At 43.9% G+C, this 13,640-nt stretch overlaps 1 protein-coding gene across 5 annotated transcripts in view; it reads left to right on the top strand.

Annotated features, from left to right (window-relative positions):
- PRTFDC1 (phosphoribosyl transferase domain containing 1) overlaps nucleotides 1-3,011 on the top strand; it is a 163,604-nt gene extending 160,593 nt beyond the window's left edge. For 4 of the 5 annotated variants that reach the window (XM_063607298.1, XM_063607300.1, XM_063607296.1 and 1 more), the window contains exon 9: nucleotides 2,790-3,011. In XM_063607298.1, the coding sequence (XP_063463368.1) occupies nucleotides 2,790-2,870 (81 nt within the window). In that variant the 3' untranslated portion in view covers nucleotides 2,871-3,011. The remainder of the gene's footprint in view (nucleotides 1-2,789) is intronic. The other variant, XM_063607297.1, reaches the window with a different exon arrangement.
- Nucleotides 3,012-13,640: the final 10,629 nt, after the last annotated feature.

Below are 13,640 nucleotides of genomic sequence, written 5' to 3'. Positions count from 1 at the left end.
ATTAAACCTCTTTTCTTTTTACATTACCCATACTCGTGTATGTCTTTATTAGCAGTGTGAGAACAGATGAATACAGAACTCTTGCATACTATTGGTGGGAGTATAATTTATTACAACCCCTATGGAAAACAGTATGGAGATTTCGCAGAGAACTCAAAATAGAACTACCATTCGACCCAGCACTCCCACTGCTGTGTATTTATCCAAAAGAAAAGAAATCCTTATATAAAAAAGACACCTGCACTAGTATGATTATTGCAGCACTAGTCACAATAGGAAAGACACAGAATCAACTTAGATGCCCATCAACGGTGGGCTGTATTTAAAATATGTGGTACATATAATACCATGCTATACTATGCAGCCATAAAAAAAAGAATGAGATCATATCCTTGCAGCAACATGGCTGGAGCTGATGGCCTTTATCCTAAGCAAATTAATGCAAAAACATCACACCACATCCCCAGCTTGGCCATGTCAAGATCCACTTTTGCTTCTCACTTACAAGTGGGAGCTATAATTCTCTATAAGTGAGAAGCAAAAGTTATGTTTAATTAAGATAACTTATTCCACATGTTCTCACTTGTAAGTGGGAGTGAAACAATGGGTACACATGGGCATAAAGATGGAAACAATAGACAATGGGGACTCCAAAAGGTGGGAGGTTGGCAGAGGGATGAGGGTTGAAAAACTGTCCATTGAATACAATGTTCACTATTTAGGTGATGGGTACACTAGACGCCCAAACCTCACCATTGTGCAATACATCCTTGTAACAAACCTACACGTGTACCCCCTGAATCTAAAATTAAAAAAAAAAAAGACTTATAATGCTGCCCCCAGCCTCTGTGAGAGCTCTCATTACAATCACCCTTTCGGTTTTGGGGTGTCATCCACTGAGCCAGCTCGATGACCTTACTCTGAACTAAACCTTCTCCCAACCCCTCACCGGCTGTTAGGCTAGATGACAGATCAGTTTCTATCATCCTGCACCCCATTTCCTTCCTCCTCCACTTAGCCACAGACATGCTGTGTCACCTCAGATTCTGGGGTGCATTTCCATGCCCTTCCATTTCTCTCTGCACTTTCTTATCACACTGTTTCTGCTTGTTCAAAACCAGAGCATTGTGTGTGCAGAGCTGTTTATGCCCGAGGCAATGCCAGGCCAGTGTATGTTGGGAATAGCCAGGACCCTGCAGCACATATTATTGCCCTAGGGAATACTAATTGCCTTGCTGATAAATTGAGAAGGAAGAAAAGACTCAAAGACAATGCCAGGCTCATTTTAGAAGAGAACCCTTAAAGCACATCTACAGAAACATCAGTCATTTAAAGAAACAATCCTTTTCTCTCTCCTAAATTTGTACTTCCTTGGGCTTCATCCTCTGCTCCTTTCTTAGCTATTTAAGGATCGTCCTTTAAAGGGCCTGAACAAGGCATACGCAGACAAAAATAAAATAAAATACAGAGCTCAGAATCAAGGTCTCTGCTGTTGTCAAGTTCGGGATTAGCTGAAAAAGCCCAGCCTTTCTGGTCTTGTCCCGTTATCATGAAACACCATTTTCCCAAGACATTCTTGTAATACGTCATCATTCACCAATCAGAGAGCCCAGTGGGGTGATATTTAATTCATGCCTGTCAATCACGACACAAAGAAAAGGCCTTCAGCTGGCCACCGAGAGAATCCTCTGCTGACCGAACAAAGAGTCCGCAGGGATGTGGTCCCAGCCACGAACTGCTCTCAGGAGCCGGCTCTGCCTCGCTACCAGGCCCTTGCGTGGTTTCAAAATAATTGAGGGTTTGGAAGCAGCAAGGCAGATTAAAGAGATTAAGCCAACAGAGCAACTCTGTGACATGGTCAGGAGAGAATAAGATGGGGACTTTCATGTTTTAGCTCTTCAGTCGTAGATGAGCATGGCCTTGGCATTCGACCTCTGCATCAAATCCAAATATTTGAATTTTAGAGTAAATTGCCATAGCATAACCCTCTCAACCGGGGTGTGTATCAGCTCTGTGAGTTTTAAATGGATGTATCAGCAAAACCAGTGAAACCAAGTAGTTAGGTTATGAATCTGGTGTATGAAAACTCAAAAAGCTTCATTTCCATGCCTTGCATTTCTCTTTGGAAGTTGGAGGGATATGAACAATAAATAATTGAAATTAAACACTTCCGTTGCAATTGTTGGTAAAGCAAACACAGGATTCAAAGGCAGCAGCTGGACAATAAAGGAACAGTTCCTCACGTTCAAAATTAGCTCACCAAGGAGTTTTTTTCTCCTCAAAACAGTCACTGGATAGTACAGTGTTTTTTTTCTCCCCGCCTCTCCTGTACTAGTAATAGAATCAAAATGGTTTTGTATTGTATGTTGATGCTAAGTAGGGGAACTTGAGCATATGCATCTCAGTGATGCAAAATCTAATCCCACCTTTCTTTCTATCCCAAGAACCCTTTATATTTATCCTATACCTTTTTCTTCCAAAACATTTTCATATTTGTTCATTCCACCTTAATGAAGGTAAAAATTGTTTTACTAACTCTTTTGTAGCCCCCTTTTCACACATGAAAAAAAAATGAAGGAATCTGGCACAAAAATTAATCAGTGGTGGGGTGGAAGAACAAAAACAAAAGCAAATGGGGTTTGGAGACGGGAAAAGCCCGGTGTTGAGTCTCAGTCCTCCAATTTCTAGCTCTCTGACTTTGTCAAGATGCTTAAACTCTTTAGGTTTTTTTGTTTTGTTTTGTTTTGTTTTGTTTTGTTTTTGAGACAGAATCTCGCTGTGTCCCCCAGGCTGGAGTGCAATGGCACGATCTCACTGCGATCTCCTCCTCTCCGGTTCAAGTGATTCTCCTGCCTCAGCCTCCTGAGTAGCTGGAATTACAGGCGCCTGCCATCATGCCCAGCTAATTTTTGTATTTTTAGTAGAGACAGGATTTCGCCATGTTGTCCAGGCTCGTCTTGAACTCCTGACCTCAAGTGATCTGCCCACCTTGGCCTCCCAAAGTGATGGGATAACAGGTATGAGCCACCATGCCCCGCTAGATGCTTAAATTCTTTGATCATCAGTTTCCACTCCTGTGAAGTGGAAATAATACCTATCTTACGGTAGTCTCACTGCAATTAAGTCAGATTACACAGGTGAGGGTTCCTGGCACATCCTAGAAATACTTAAAAATACAGTTGTGTGTTGCTTAACAACAGGGATACCTTCTGAGACATGCATCATTAGATGATTTCATTGTATCTTGTAGAGTGTATTTACGCAAGCCTAGATGGCATAGCCTATTACATAGCTAGGCTATACGGTATCGCCTACTGTGACAAATCTGCACTGCATGGGACTACACTGCATACTGTAGGCAGCTTTAACACAATGGTAAGTATTTGTGTATCTAAACATAGAAAATGTACAGTAAAATATGGTGTAAAGGATTAAAAAGTGGTATACCTACAGGGCATGGTGGCTCACACCTGTAATCCCAGCCCTTTGGGAGGCAGAGGCAGGAGGATCACCTGAGGTCAGGAGTTCAAGACCAGCCTGGCCAACATGGTGAAACTCCATCTCTACAAAAATATAAAAATTAGCTTGGCATGATGGTGGGTGCCTGTAATCCCAGCTACTCCCAGCAATCCTGTAATCCCAGCTAATCCCAGGAGGCTGAGGTGGGAGAATCACTTGAACCCAGGAGGCTGAGGTTGCAGTGAGCCAAGATGGTGCCACTGCATTCCAGTCTGGGCAACAGAGCGAGACTCATTCTCGAAAAAATAAATAAGTAAATAAATAAAGTGGTATACCTGTATAGGGTACAGAGCAGGAATGGAGCTTGCAAGACTGCAAGTTGCTGTGGGTAAGTCAGTGAGTGGTGGGTGAATGTGAAGGCCTAGGACATTACTGTGCATTACTGTAGACTTACCTTATAAACATTGTACACTTAGGCAACACTGTATTTATTTTAAAATTTTTTTGTTCTTCAATAATAAATTACTCTTAGCTTACTATAACTTTTTTATTTTATAAACTAGACTTTTTAAAACTTTTAGACTCTTTTGCAATAATGCTGCTTAAAACAAATACATTTTACAGCTGTATAAAAGTATCTTTCTGTTTTTCTGTTGAGACAGACTCGTGCTCTGTTGCCCAGGCTGGAGTGCAGTGGTGCCATCTCAGGTCACTGCAACCTCTGCCTCCCAGGTTCAAGCGATTCTTGTGACTTAGCCTCCCAAGTAGCTGGGACTACAGACGCCTGCCACCACGATCGGCTAATTTTTGTATTGTTCGTAGAGACAGGGCTTCACCGTGTTGGCCAGGCTGGTCTCAAACTCCTGGCCTCAAGTGATCTGCCCACCTCAGCCTCCCAAGCTGCTGGGATTATAGGCATTAGCCACCGTGCCTGGCCTATTTTCTTTCTTTATATCTTTATTCTATAAGCTTTTCTCTATTTTTATATTTTTTAATTTTTATTGTTTTACTTTTTAAACTTTTTTTATTAAAAACTAAGACACAACCAGACATTAGCCTTGGCCTACACAGGGTCAGGATCACCAACATCACTGTCTTCCACCTCCACATTTTGTCCCACTGAAAGGTCTTCAGGGGCAGTAACATACATAGAGCGCTCATGTCCTGTGATGACAATGCCTTCTCCTGGAATACTTCCTGAAGGCCCTTCCCGGGGCTGTTTTACAGTTAACTTTTTAAAAATAAGTAGGAGTACAAGCTCAAATAACAATAAAAAGTATAGTATAGTAAGTACATAACCCAGTAACATAATTATTTATTAGCAAGTATTATATGCACTAAACTTGTATATGACTGGCAGTACAACAGGTTTGTTGACACCAGCATCACCACAAACACGTGAGTAACATAGTGTGCTACAACGTTATGACAGTGACGATGCCACTAGCGATAGGAGTTTTTCAACTGCATTGTAACCTTGTTTTTTGGGGGTTTTTTTTGTTTCGTTTTGTTTTGTTTTTGAGACAGAGTCTTGCCCTGTCAGTCACCCAGGCTAAAGTGCAGTGGCACCATCTTGGCTCACTACAACCTCCACCTCCCGGGTTCAAGCGATTCTCCTGCCTCAGCCTCCCGAGTAGCTGGGATTACAGGCACCCACTGCCACATCAGGCTAATTTTTGTATTTTTAGTAGAGACAGGGTTTCGCCTTGTTGGCCAGGCTGGTCTCAAACGCCTGACCTCAAGTGATCTGCCCCCCTTGGCCTCCCAAAGTGCTGGGATTACAGGCCTGAGCCACTTGTACCCAGCCAACTGCATTGTAATCTTATGGGGCCACCCCTGTATCTGTAGCCTGTCTCGACAGAAGCATCATTATGCAGTGCGTGACTGTAGTAGATTCCTCCTTATGCCAGGAGAAGTTTTGCAGTAGAGCTGGAATTTCTGCCTCTAGCCACGATGCCCTGGACCACTGGCTGGCTTGGCTGATTCTCACATCTGACTGGGTTGCTGGCATCATCTTAAACTAGATGCCCTTGGGTTCCCTTTCTGTCCCAGCAGCAGCAGCAGCAGCAGACCTTCCAGAAGTTTCTCTCTTTCCTTTTATTTGCTGACCCTCTTATGGAAACGCGGGACTGGAGAAATTTCAGGAAGAGATTAACCCTGTTAGACCCAGGTCTTTTGTGCCCTGCATACTCCTATAGTCTTAGGCTACAATTAAGATTCCAAAAGTAGAATATCTCCAGGAAATTTGCCTTTTAAATATGCCTGCCTTGGCCAGGCATGGTGTCTCACACCTGTAATCCCAGCACTCTGGGAGGCCGAGATGGGTGGATCACTTGAGGTCAGAAGTTCAAGACCAGCCTGGCCAACGTGGCGAAACCCCGTCTATACTGAAAATACAAAAATGAGCCAGGTGTGGTTGTGGGTGCCTGTAATCCCAGCTACTCAGGAGGCTGAGGCAGGAGAAGCGCTTGAATCTGGGAGGGAAAGGGTGCAGTGAGCCGAGATCACACCACTGCACTCCAGCCTGGGTGACAGAGTGAGACTCCATCCTCAAAAAATAATAATAATTAAAAAAAAAATTTTTAAGTGCTTGCTTGGCCTGGCGCAGTGGCTCATGCCTGTAATCCCAACGCTTTGGGAGACCAATGCGTGCAGATCACTTAAGGTCAGGAGTTCAAGACCAGCCTGGCCAACATGGTGAAACCTTGTCTCTACTAAAATAAAAAATACAAAAATTAGCCGTGCGTGGTGGTGGGCGCCTGTAATCCCAGCTACTCGGGAGGCTGAGATGGGAGAATTGCTTGAACCCAGCAGGCGGAGGTTGCAGTGAGCTGAGATCATGCCATTGCACTCCAGCTTGAGCAACAGAGCGAGACTGCCTCAAAGAAAAAAAGTATCTACCTTATAAGGTGGGAAGCAATAACGATAGCATTAAAGTTTAAAAATGCAAGTTGAGGCCAGGCTGGGATTACAGGCATATATATATATATGTATAGGCATATATATATATACTATTCTAGTATCTGAGAGGTTAAGTAAATATCCTAGCATCCCAGAGGGTTAGGGCTCAGAGAATATGTGATTTTAAAAATTATATATATATGTATGTATATACATATATATGTATATATACATATGTCATTTCACCTGGAGAAAAAATTATATATACACATATATATGTAATTTTTAAAATCACATGTTCTCTGAGCCCTAACCCTCTGGGATGCTAGGATATTTACTTAACCTCTCAGATGCTAGAATATTTAACATATACATATGTTAGGGTATTTAACTTTAGAGCTTCTTAGGGTTTTCTCACCCACATCCCGGGACACAGTTCCAGAGCCTTACACAGCAGTGGGTGTTGTTGGGGATAGAAGGTGGGGGATTCAAGCTCATCTTTGAGATGTCTACACGGGCCACAGGCCCCCGGTCCACACGGGCCCTTTAGTCACTTCCTCACCACACTCGGAATAAAGGAATCTTCTATTAGGCTGGGAAGTCCAGTGTGCGTGGTCTCTTTCCTTCTCTGAATTCTTGCCTCTGCCTCTTCCCCGGCCACTCCCAGGAGGTAGCTCTTATTCCCCATGGCAGGAAATTTCCTACCAGTCTGGTTGCCACCTACTTCTCAGCCTGCCTATGTCCCGCTTTCATAGACATCCTCCACGGCTGCTATACCAAGAAGCCACCTGCAGCTCACCAATCTGCCATGATCCCTCATGCTTTCTTGCGTTGCATTGCTGGCCCCTCTACCTGCAATATCTTTCCATGCCCTCCTCCCAACCTATGTCAGCTGTTATTCATTCCTAAGCGAAAGCTGATTTGTCATCTCCTGCAATGAGTCATCTTTCGTGCCGTCTACAGGTTCTACATTGGCTCCTCCTCCATGCTACTTGCATAGCACATAAGCACCGTGGCACCCATTCCATTTTATTGTAATGGCCTGGGTGCATGTCTGTTTTCACGACTCATCTAAACACAACCTGAGCTTCGTCTTTCTTTCTCCAGCCACTGCCTGACATACAGCAAGTGCTCAGTTTAGGCTTCTTAAGGCAATTTTCCTATCAGCATCCCTACCCCTTAGCCTTCTCTCCTAATCACCCTTGCCCTCTGCGCTTGAATTTATGGCAGTGCTGTCCGCATTTGAGCCATTTAGCTATTAATGTGACCACCAGGGGCCCACGGGTTTGAATGAATGAATTACATGTTCTCTCTACTAACCTCCTCATTACAGGGATCTTAGTGGTCAGCCAGTCCAACCTCCTGTTTAGCACAGAACTCATCTTAGGAATAGTCACTCCATCTCTGCTTAAATAATTCTTAATGCTCTTATATCAAGTGGATATAATGAGCTTGTCATAAAAACACTAGTATGTGGGGTAAACATTAGCAAGAAAACATCTTGACAGAGGAATCATCACTCTGTTGATAAGGACAGAGCAGTCCAGAATGATGCTGGGAAAAAAAGGGACATTCTGTTTTCAGTGGAGCTTATTTTTCTTCCAGATTGCAGGCCAGGTGAAAAGGGAGCTTGACTACCCTAATCTTGCGGGCTGCGTTCTGTGGGCTGGTTTTGGCTGAAATTCTCCAGGTGAAATGACTGGAGCCCTCTGCTCCGTCTTCGAGGAGCCTTTGTTATCTCCACAGCGAGTTTTGGACTCTAACAGTTTTTGGAGAAGAAAAAAAGAGGCGAAGACAGTGGCTCTTTGTGTCTCTCAAAGGAGGCACTGTTTCCTTGGGTTGGCACGGCCCACCGGCAACGTGCTGCCCTTCATGCCTGATGGTTTTCATGCCCGGACACACGGACTGCGTGGTACCAGCCTTCTCGCAGGACAGAAAGGATGGTTGTCTCCTGTGTTGCAAGGGTGACTTCCAAAGCAGCAAATGGAGATAACCGTCTGATCATGACTGTCAATAACTCATCATACCCTCTTTTTATGTCTCCATGATGCAGGTTTAGGAGAGCACTAACAGCCCTAGCATTTCCAGCCAACAGTGGTCTTGAGCTTAGAAGAAGTGGAGTTTCTAAGGATCTCTCTCATATTTCCTTTATTTAGATTCATTATCCAAAGTTGAAAGTCAATGACACCTTAATCTTTATAAATAGCTGTCTGTTTGGTGCAACCTGAACTTCCAGAGTGATATGGTTTGGATTTGTGTTTCCATCCAAATCTCATGTCAAATTGTAATCTCCAATATTGGAGGAGAGGCCTGGTGGGAGGTGACTGGATCATGGGGGCGGAGTCACCCCTTGCTGTTCTCGTGATAGTGAGTGAGTTCTCACGAGACCTGGTTGTTTGAAAGTGTGTAGCACCTCCCCCTTCTCTCTCTTCCTCCTGTTACGGTCATGGCCTTCTGCCACGACTATAAGTTTCCTGAAACCTCCCCAGCCATGCTTCCTGAACAGCTCCTGAACTGTGAGTCAATTAAACCTGTTTTCTTTATAAATTACCCAGTCTCAGGTAAATTACCCAGTCTCTTTACAGCAATGTGAGAATGGAGTGATTTTGCATCATTCATTCTTTTTTCTTTTTGTAGACATGGAGTCTTGCTGTGTTGCCCAGGCTGGTCTCAAACTTCTGGCCTCAAGAGATCTTCTCACCTCAGCCTCCCAAAGCACTGGGATTACAAACGTCAGCTATCATGCTCAGCCTCATTCATTGATATAGTTAAACATTTGTTGAGGACCAGCTCCATGCCCCTGCTGTGCCTGGTAATGAGGATAAGGATCAGACAGTCACTATTCATGGAGTACCTTGAACACCCAGAGGAAGAGCTCCTGAAGCATGGCCAATGGGAATCACGGAAGACCTCTCAGTGTAGGTGGTGATGGAGCTGTCATGTGAACAAGCAGGAGTCAGCCAGGGGCTGAGTAGGGGAAGGGCAGGCAGGATTGTGAAGGTAGAGAGAAACCTTGGCACACACTGAGTATGGAAATTAATTCTTAATGGCAGGAGTGTGGGGTGTATATTAGGAGAATGGCAGGAGATATTGACAAAAGTAAAGAGAGATTTTGAAAACAAGCCTTGGGAGCCATTTGATTTTTTTTTTTTTTTTAATTTTTATGCCGGGCAAGATGGCTCACGCCTGTAATCCCAGCACTTTGGGAGGCCAAGGCGGGCAGATCCCCCTGAGGTCAGAAGTTTGAGACCAGCCTGGCCAACATGGTGAAACCCTGTCTCTACTAAAAAATACAAAAATTATCTGGGCGTGGTGGCACACACCTGTAGTCCTAGCCACTTGAGAGGCTGAGGCGAAAGAATCACTTGAACCTGGGAGGCAGAGGTTGCAGTGAGCCAAGATGGTGCCACTGCACTCCAGCCTGGGCCACAGGGCAAGACTCCATCTCAAAAAAAAAAAATTATTTTTAGAGATGGGGTCTTGCTCTGTCACCCAGGGTGGAGTGTAGTGGTGCCATCATAGCTCACTGCAGCCTCAAACTCCTGGCCCCACGATATCTGGCTTCAGCCTCCCAAGTAACTGGGACTATAGGAGTGCACCACCATGCCCAGCTAATTTTTAAATTTTTTGTAGAGTCAGAATCTTGCTATGTTGCCCAGGCTTGTCTCAAACTCCTGGGCTCAAACCATCCTCCTGTCTTGGCATCCCAAAGCATTGGGATTATAGGCATAAGCCACCATGCTTGGCTGGATTTTAGATTTTATCCTGAAGGTATCCAGGGGCTTCTGAAAGATTTTCTTTCACTGGATGGTGACATGACCAGATAAAGCAGACAGACCATATGTCAGGACAACAAAACAATCACACATGGAAGGCCACACATCCTCAGTGGCTCATGTGGGCCTAAAGAAACAGTGTTGCCACAAAAGACACCAACACAAGTTTCAGAAAACTGGATGCTGTCCTTCATTCCTACTGAATTGTATTCTTAGGGGCAGGGAGAGTTGCTTTTGTACTGTGTACTACAAAGAGATACCTGGTCTAAGAGACATGTGGTAGGTGCTCAACAGATGTTTGTTGGATGAATAAATGAAGGAATGAAGGAATGAACAAATGAGTGGTTCTGCCTTCTGGGAGAAGAGGGAACAGGTATAATCCCTCTTTGATGGGATTTCATATTCGACTTTCTGATACTTGGAGATCACTATTTCTTTTATTTATTTATTTAATTTTTTTGTAGAGACAGGGTCTCGCCATGTTGCCAAGGCTGGTCTTGAATACCTGGCCTCAAGCGACCCTCCTTGCCTCGGCCCCCCAAAGCCCTGGGATTATAGGCATGAGCCACTGCGCCCTGCCTGGACTGTTATTTCTCTTTTTTTTTTTGAGACTCACTGCAAGCTCCACCTCCCAGGTTCACGCCATTCTCCTGCCTCAGCCTCCAGAGTAGCTGGGACTGCAGGCGCCCACCACTACTCCTGGCTAATTTTTTGTATTTTTAGTAGAGACGGGGTTTCACTGTGTTTGCCAGGATGGTCTCAATCTCCTGACCTCGTGATCCGCCCGCCTCGGCCTCCCAAAGTGCTGGGATTACAGGCATGAGCCACTGTGCCCGGACGATTGTTATTTCTTTAGTCTGATATTTGCAGGTTCTGCATTCTTAGCTCTTTCAACTATTCCTATGTGATGTCATTTTTCCCTACCATCCCTATTGAATTTGTTCTCATCTGTCATTTCCCCCCTGATTAAAATGTGGTCCCAAGAAAGAAACGAAGGCTGAGAGTAGTGGTTTATGCCTGTAATCTCAGCACTTTGGGAGGCTGAGGCAAGTAGATTGCTTGAGCTCAGGAGTTCCAGACCAGCCAGGGCAACATAGTAAAACCCTGTCTCTGCAAAAAAAAATACAAAAATTAGCCCAGCGTGGTGGTGAGCACCAGTAGTGTCAGCTACTCAGGAGGCTGAAGCAGGAGGATCACTGGAGCCCAGGAAGTCAAGGCTGCAGTGAGCCATGATGACACCACTGCACTCCAGCCTGGTGACAAGCAAGACCATGTTTCAGAAAAAAAAAAAAAAAAAAAAAGAGGAAACAAAAGGCTCCAGGGATAAAAAGAAAAAGAGAGAGGCAAAGGCTCCAGGTGAGGCCGGGCGTGCAATGGCTCATGCTTGTAATCCCAGCACTTCGGGAGGTTGAGGCGGGCAGATCACTTGCGCCCAGGAGTTCAAGACCAGCTTGACTAACATGGTGAAACCCTGTCTCTACTAAAAATACAAATAATTAGCCAGGAGTGGTGGTGAGCGCCTGTAATCCCAGCTACTCAGGAGACTGAGGCAGCAGAATCACCTGTGCCCGGGAGGCGGCGGTTGCAGTGAGCAAAGGTCACGCCGCTGCACTCCAGCCTGGGCGACGGAGTTAAGATTCTTTCTCAAAAAAAAAAAATTAATTAATTTTAAAAAGGGTCCAGGTGAGCTCTGGCCTCAGAGAAGGCTCTCAGGACTCTATCTGATTGCTTTTCATCTCAGTTTTACCTACCAAACACTTAACCCTGGTGACTTATATTGTGCCTATAGTAAATTAAAATCCTGAAATATTTTTCATATATTTCACTTTCATGCCATATCTCCTTCCACAAAAATAAACTAAAATTTTAGCTGGATGTGGTGGCTCATACCTACAGTCCCAATACTGAGGCAGGAGGATTGATTGAGGCCAGGAATTCAAGACCAGCCTGGGCAACAAAGCAAAATTCTATCTCTACAGAAAAATTAAAAATTAGCCAGGTGTGGTGGCGTGCACCTGTAGACCCTGCTCCTCAGGAGGCTGAGGTGGAAGGATCATTTGTGCCCAAGAGTCTGAGGTTGTAGTGAGCTAAGATTGTGACATTGCACTCAGCTTGGGTGATGGGGCATGACCCTGTCTCAAAAAATAAATAAATAAATAAATAAATAAATAAATAAATAAATAAATAAAATTTAAATATTTCCTCTATTTGGTATATATGGCTTACATCTTTTAGACACAAGTGTAGGGTTCTACATTTAGTTCTTTTTAACCTCAAGTCGCTTTCTTGGACCCATTATTGCAGCCTATTAAGGTCATATTAGCTACATCTTCCAGCTTCATGTCATCTACAGACATGACCAATGTGCAATCAATGCCCTAATTCACACCACCAGTGGAAATGTTTAGCAGGCTAGATCCTTGTGGCTTAGCAACTAGAAACTTCTCTCAGGCTGGGCTTTTTCAAACTGTGGTGGTGATCCTTCACTGGATAGTGAAATAATTTTATTGACTGAAAATAGCATTTTTAAAAAATAGCATAGGAGAGAAGAGAGTATGTCAGAATTTATTGCATGTAGTAAGTGCAGGCTTTATTTTGTGAAACTTTTCTTTCAGTCATACACACATACACACACATTACTAAGGTCTATATAACACAACCACAGACAGATACAAATAATATCATTACATGAATCACATAATTAAATTGGAGAATAAATATTGTACTACTTCTTTAAAACATAGTAAATAGGTTAACATAGAAATGAATACAGAGCCCCATTATTACGCTTCTAATTCTTGACTTTTTTTTTTTTTTTTTGAGACAGAGTTTCAATCTGTAGCCCAGGCTGGAGTGCAGTGGTGCAATCATAGCTCACCGCAGCCTTGAGCTCCTGGGCTCAAGAGATCCTCCCAACTCAGTCTCCTGAGTAGTGGGGACTACAGATGCATGCCACCACATGCAGCTAATTTTTAAAATGATTTAATTTTTGTAAAGACAAAAAGTACTTACAACATCGCCCAGGCTGATCTCGAACTCCTAGCCTCAAGCAATCCTCCCACCTTAGCCTCCTGCATCACTGGGATTATGTATTCATGAGCCACCACCTGGCCCTTAATTCTTGAAAACTAAAGCTCTGATCCTTTAACAATCAAAGAACACTCTTCTATTGACAAGTGTTTTGTAAAACTATATTCTAGAATATTCCAGGGTATTCCAGTGTCTCAGGACCACTGTGGGGTCCAATCCCAGTTTAAGTAACTCTACTACTACTCTGTTTTTATATCTGTGGTGCTACATAAGATCTTATTTGGGTGGGGGGGAAGGAGTTTCTCCTGGCTTGAAAAAAATAAAAGGCCAGGTTCAGTGGTTCTACCTATAATCCTAGCCCTTTGGGAGGCCAAGGAGAGTGAATTGCTTGAGCCCAGGAGTCCAAGGGCAACGTGGTGAGACCCCATATCTCTACAAAAAATACAAAATTTAGTTGGGCATGGTGGTGCACAC

This window comes from Pan paniscus, chromosome 8 (assembly GCF_029289425.2).
Source record: "Pan paniscus chromosome 8, NHGRI_mPanPan1-v2.0_pri, whole genome shotgun sequence".
Lineage (NCBI taxonomy): Eukaryota > Metazoa > Chordata > Mammalia > Primates > Hominidae > Pan > Pan paniscus.
Note: the sequence above shows the minus strand (reverse complement) of the source record. Positions and strands in the feature narration are given on the sequence as shown.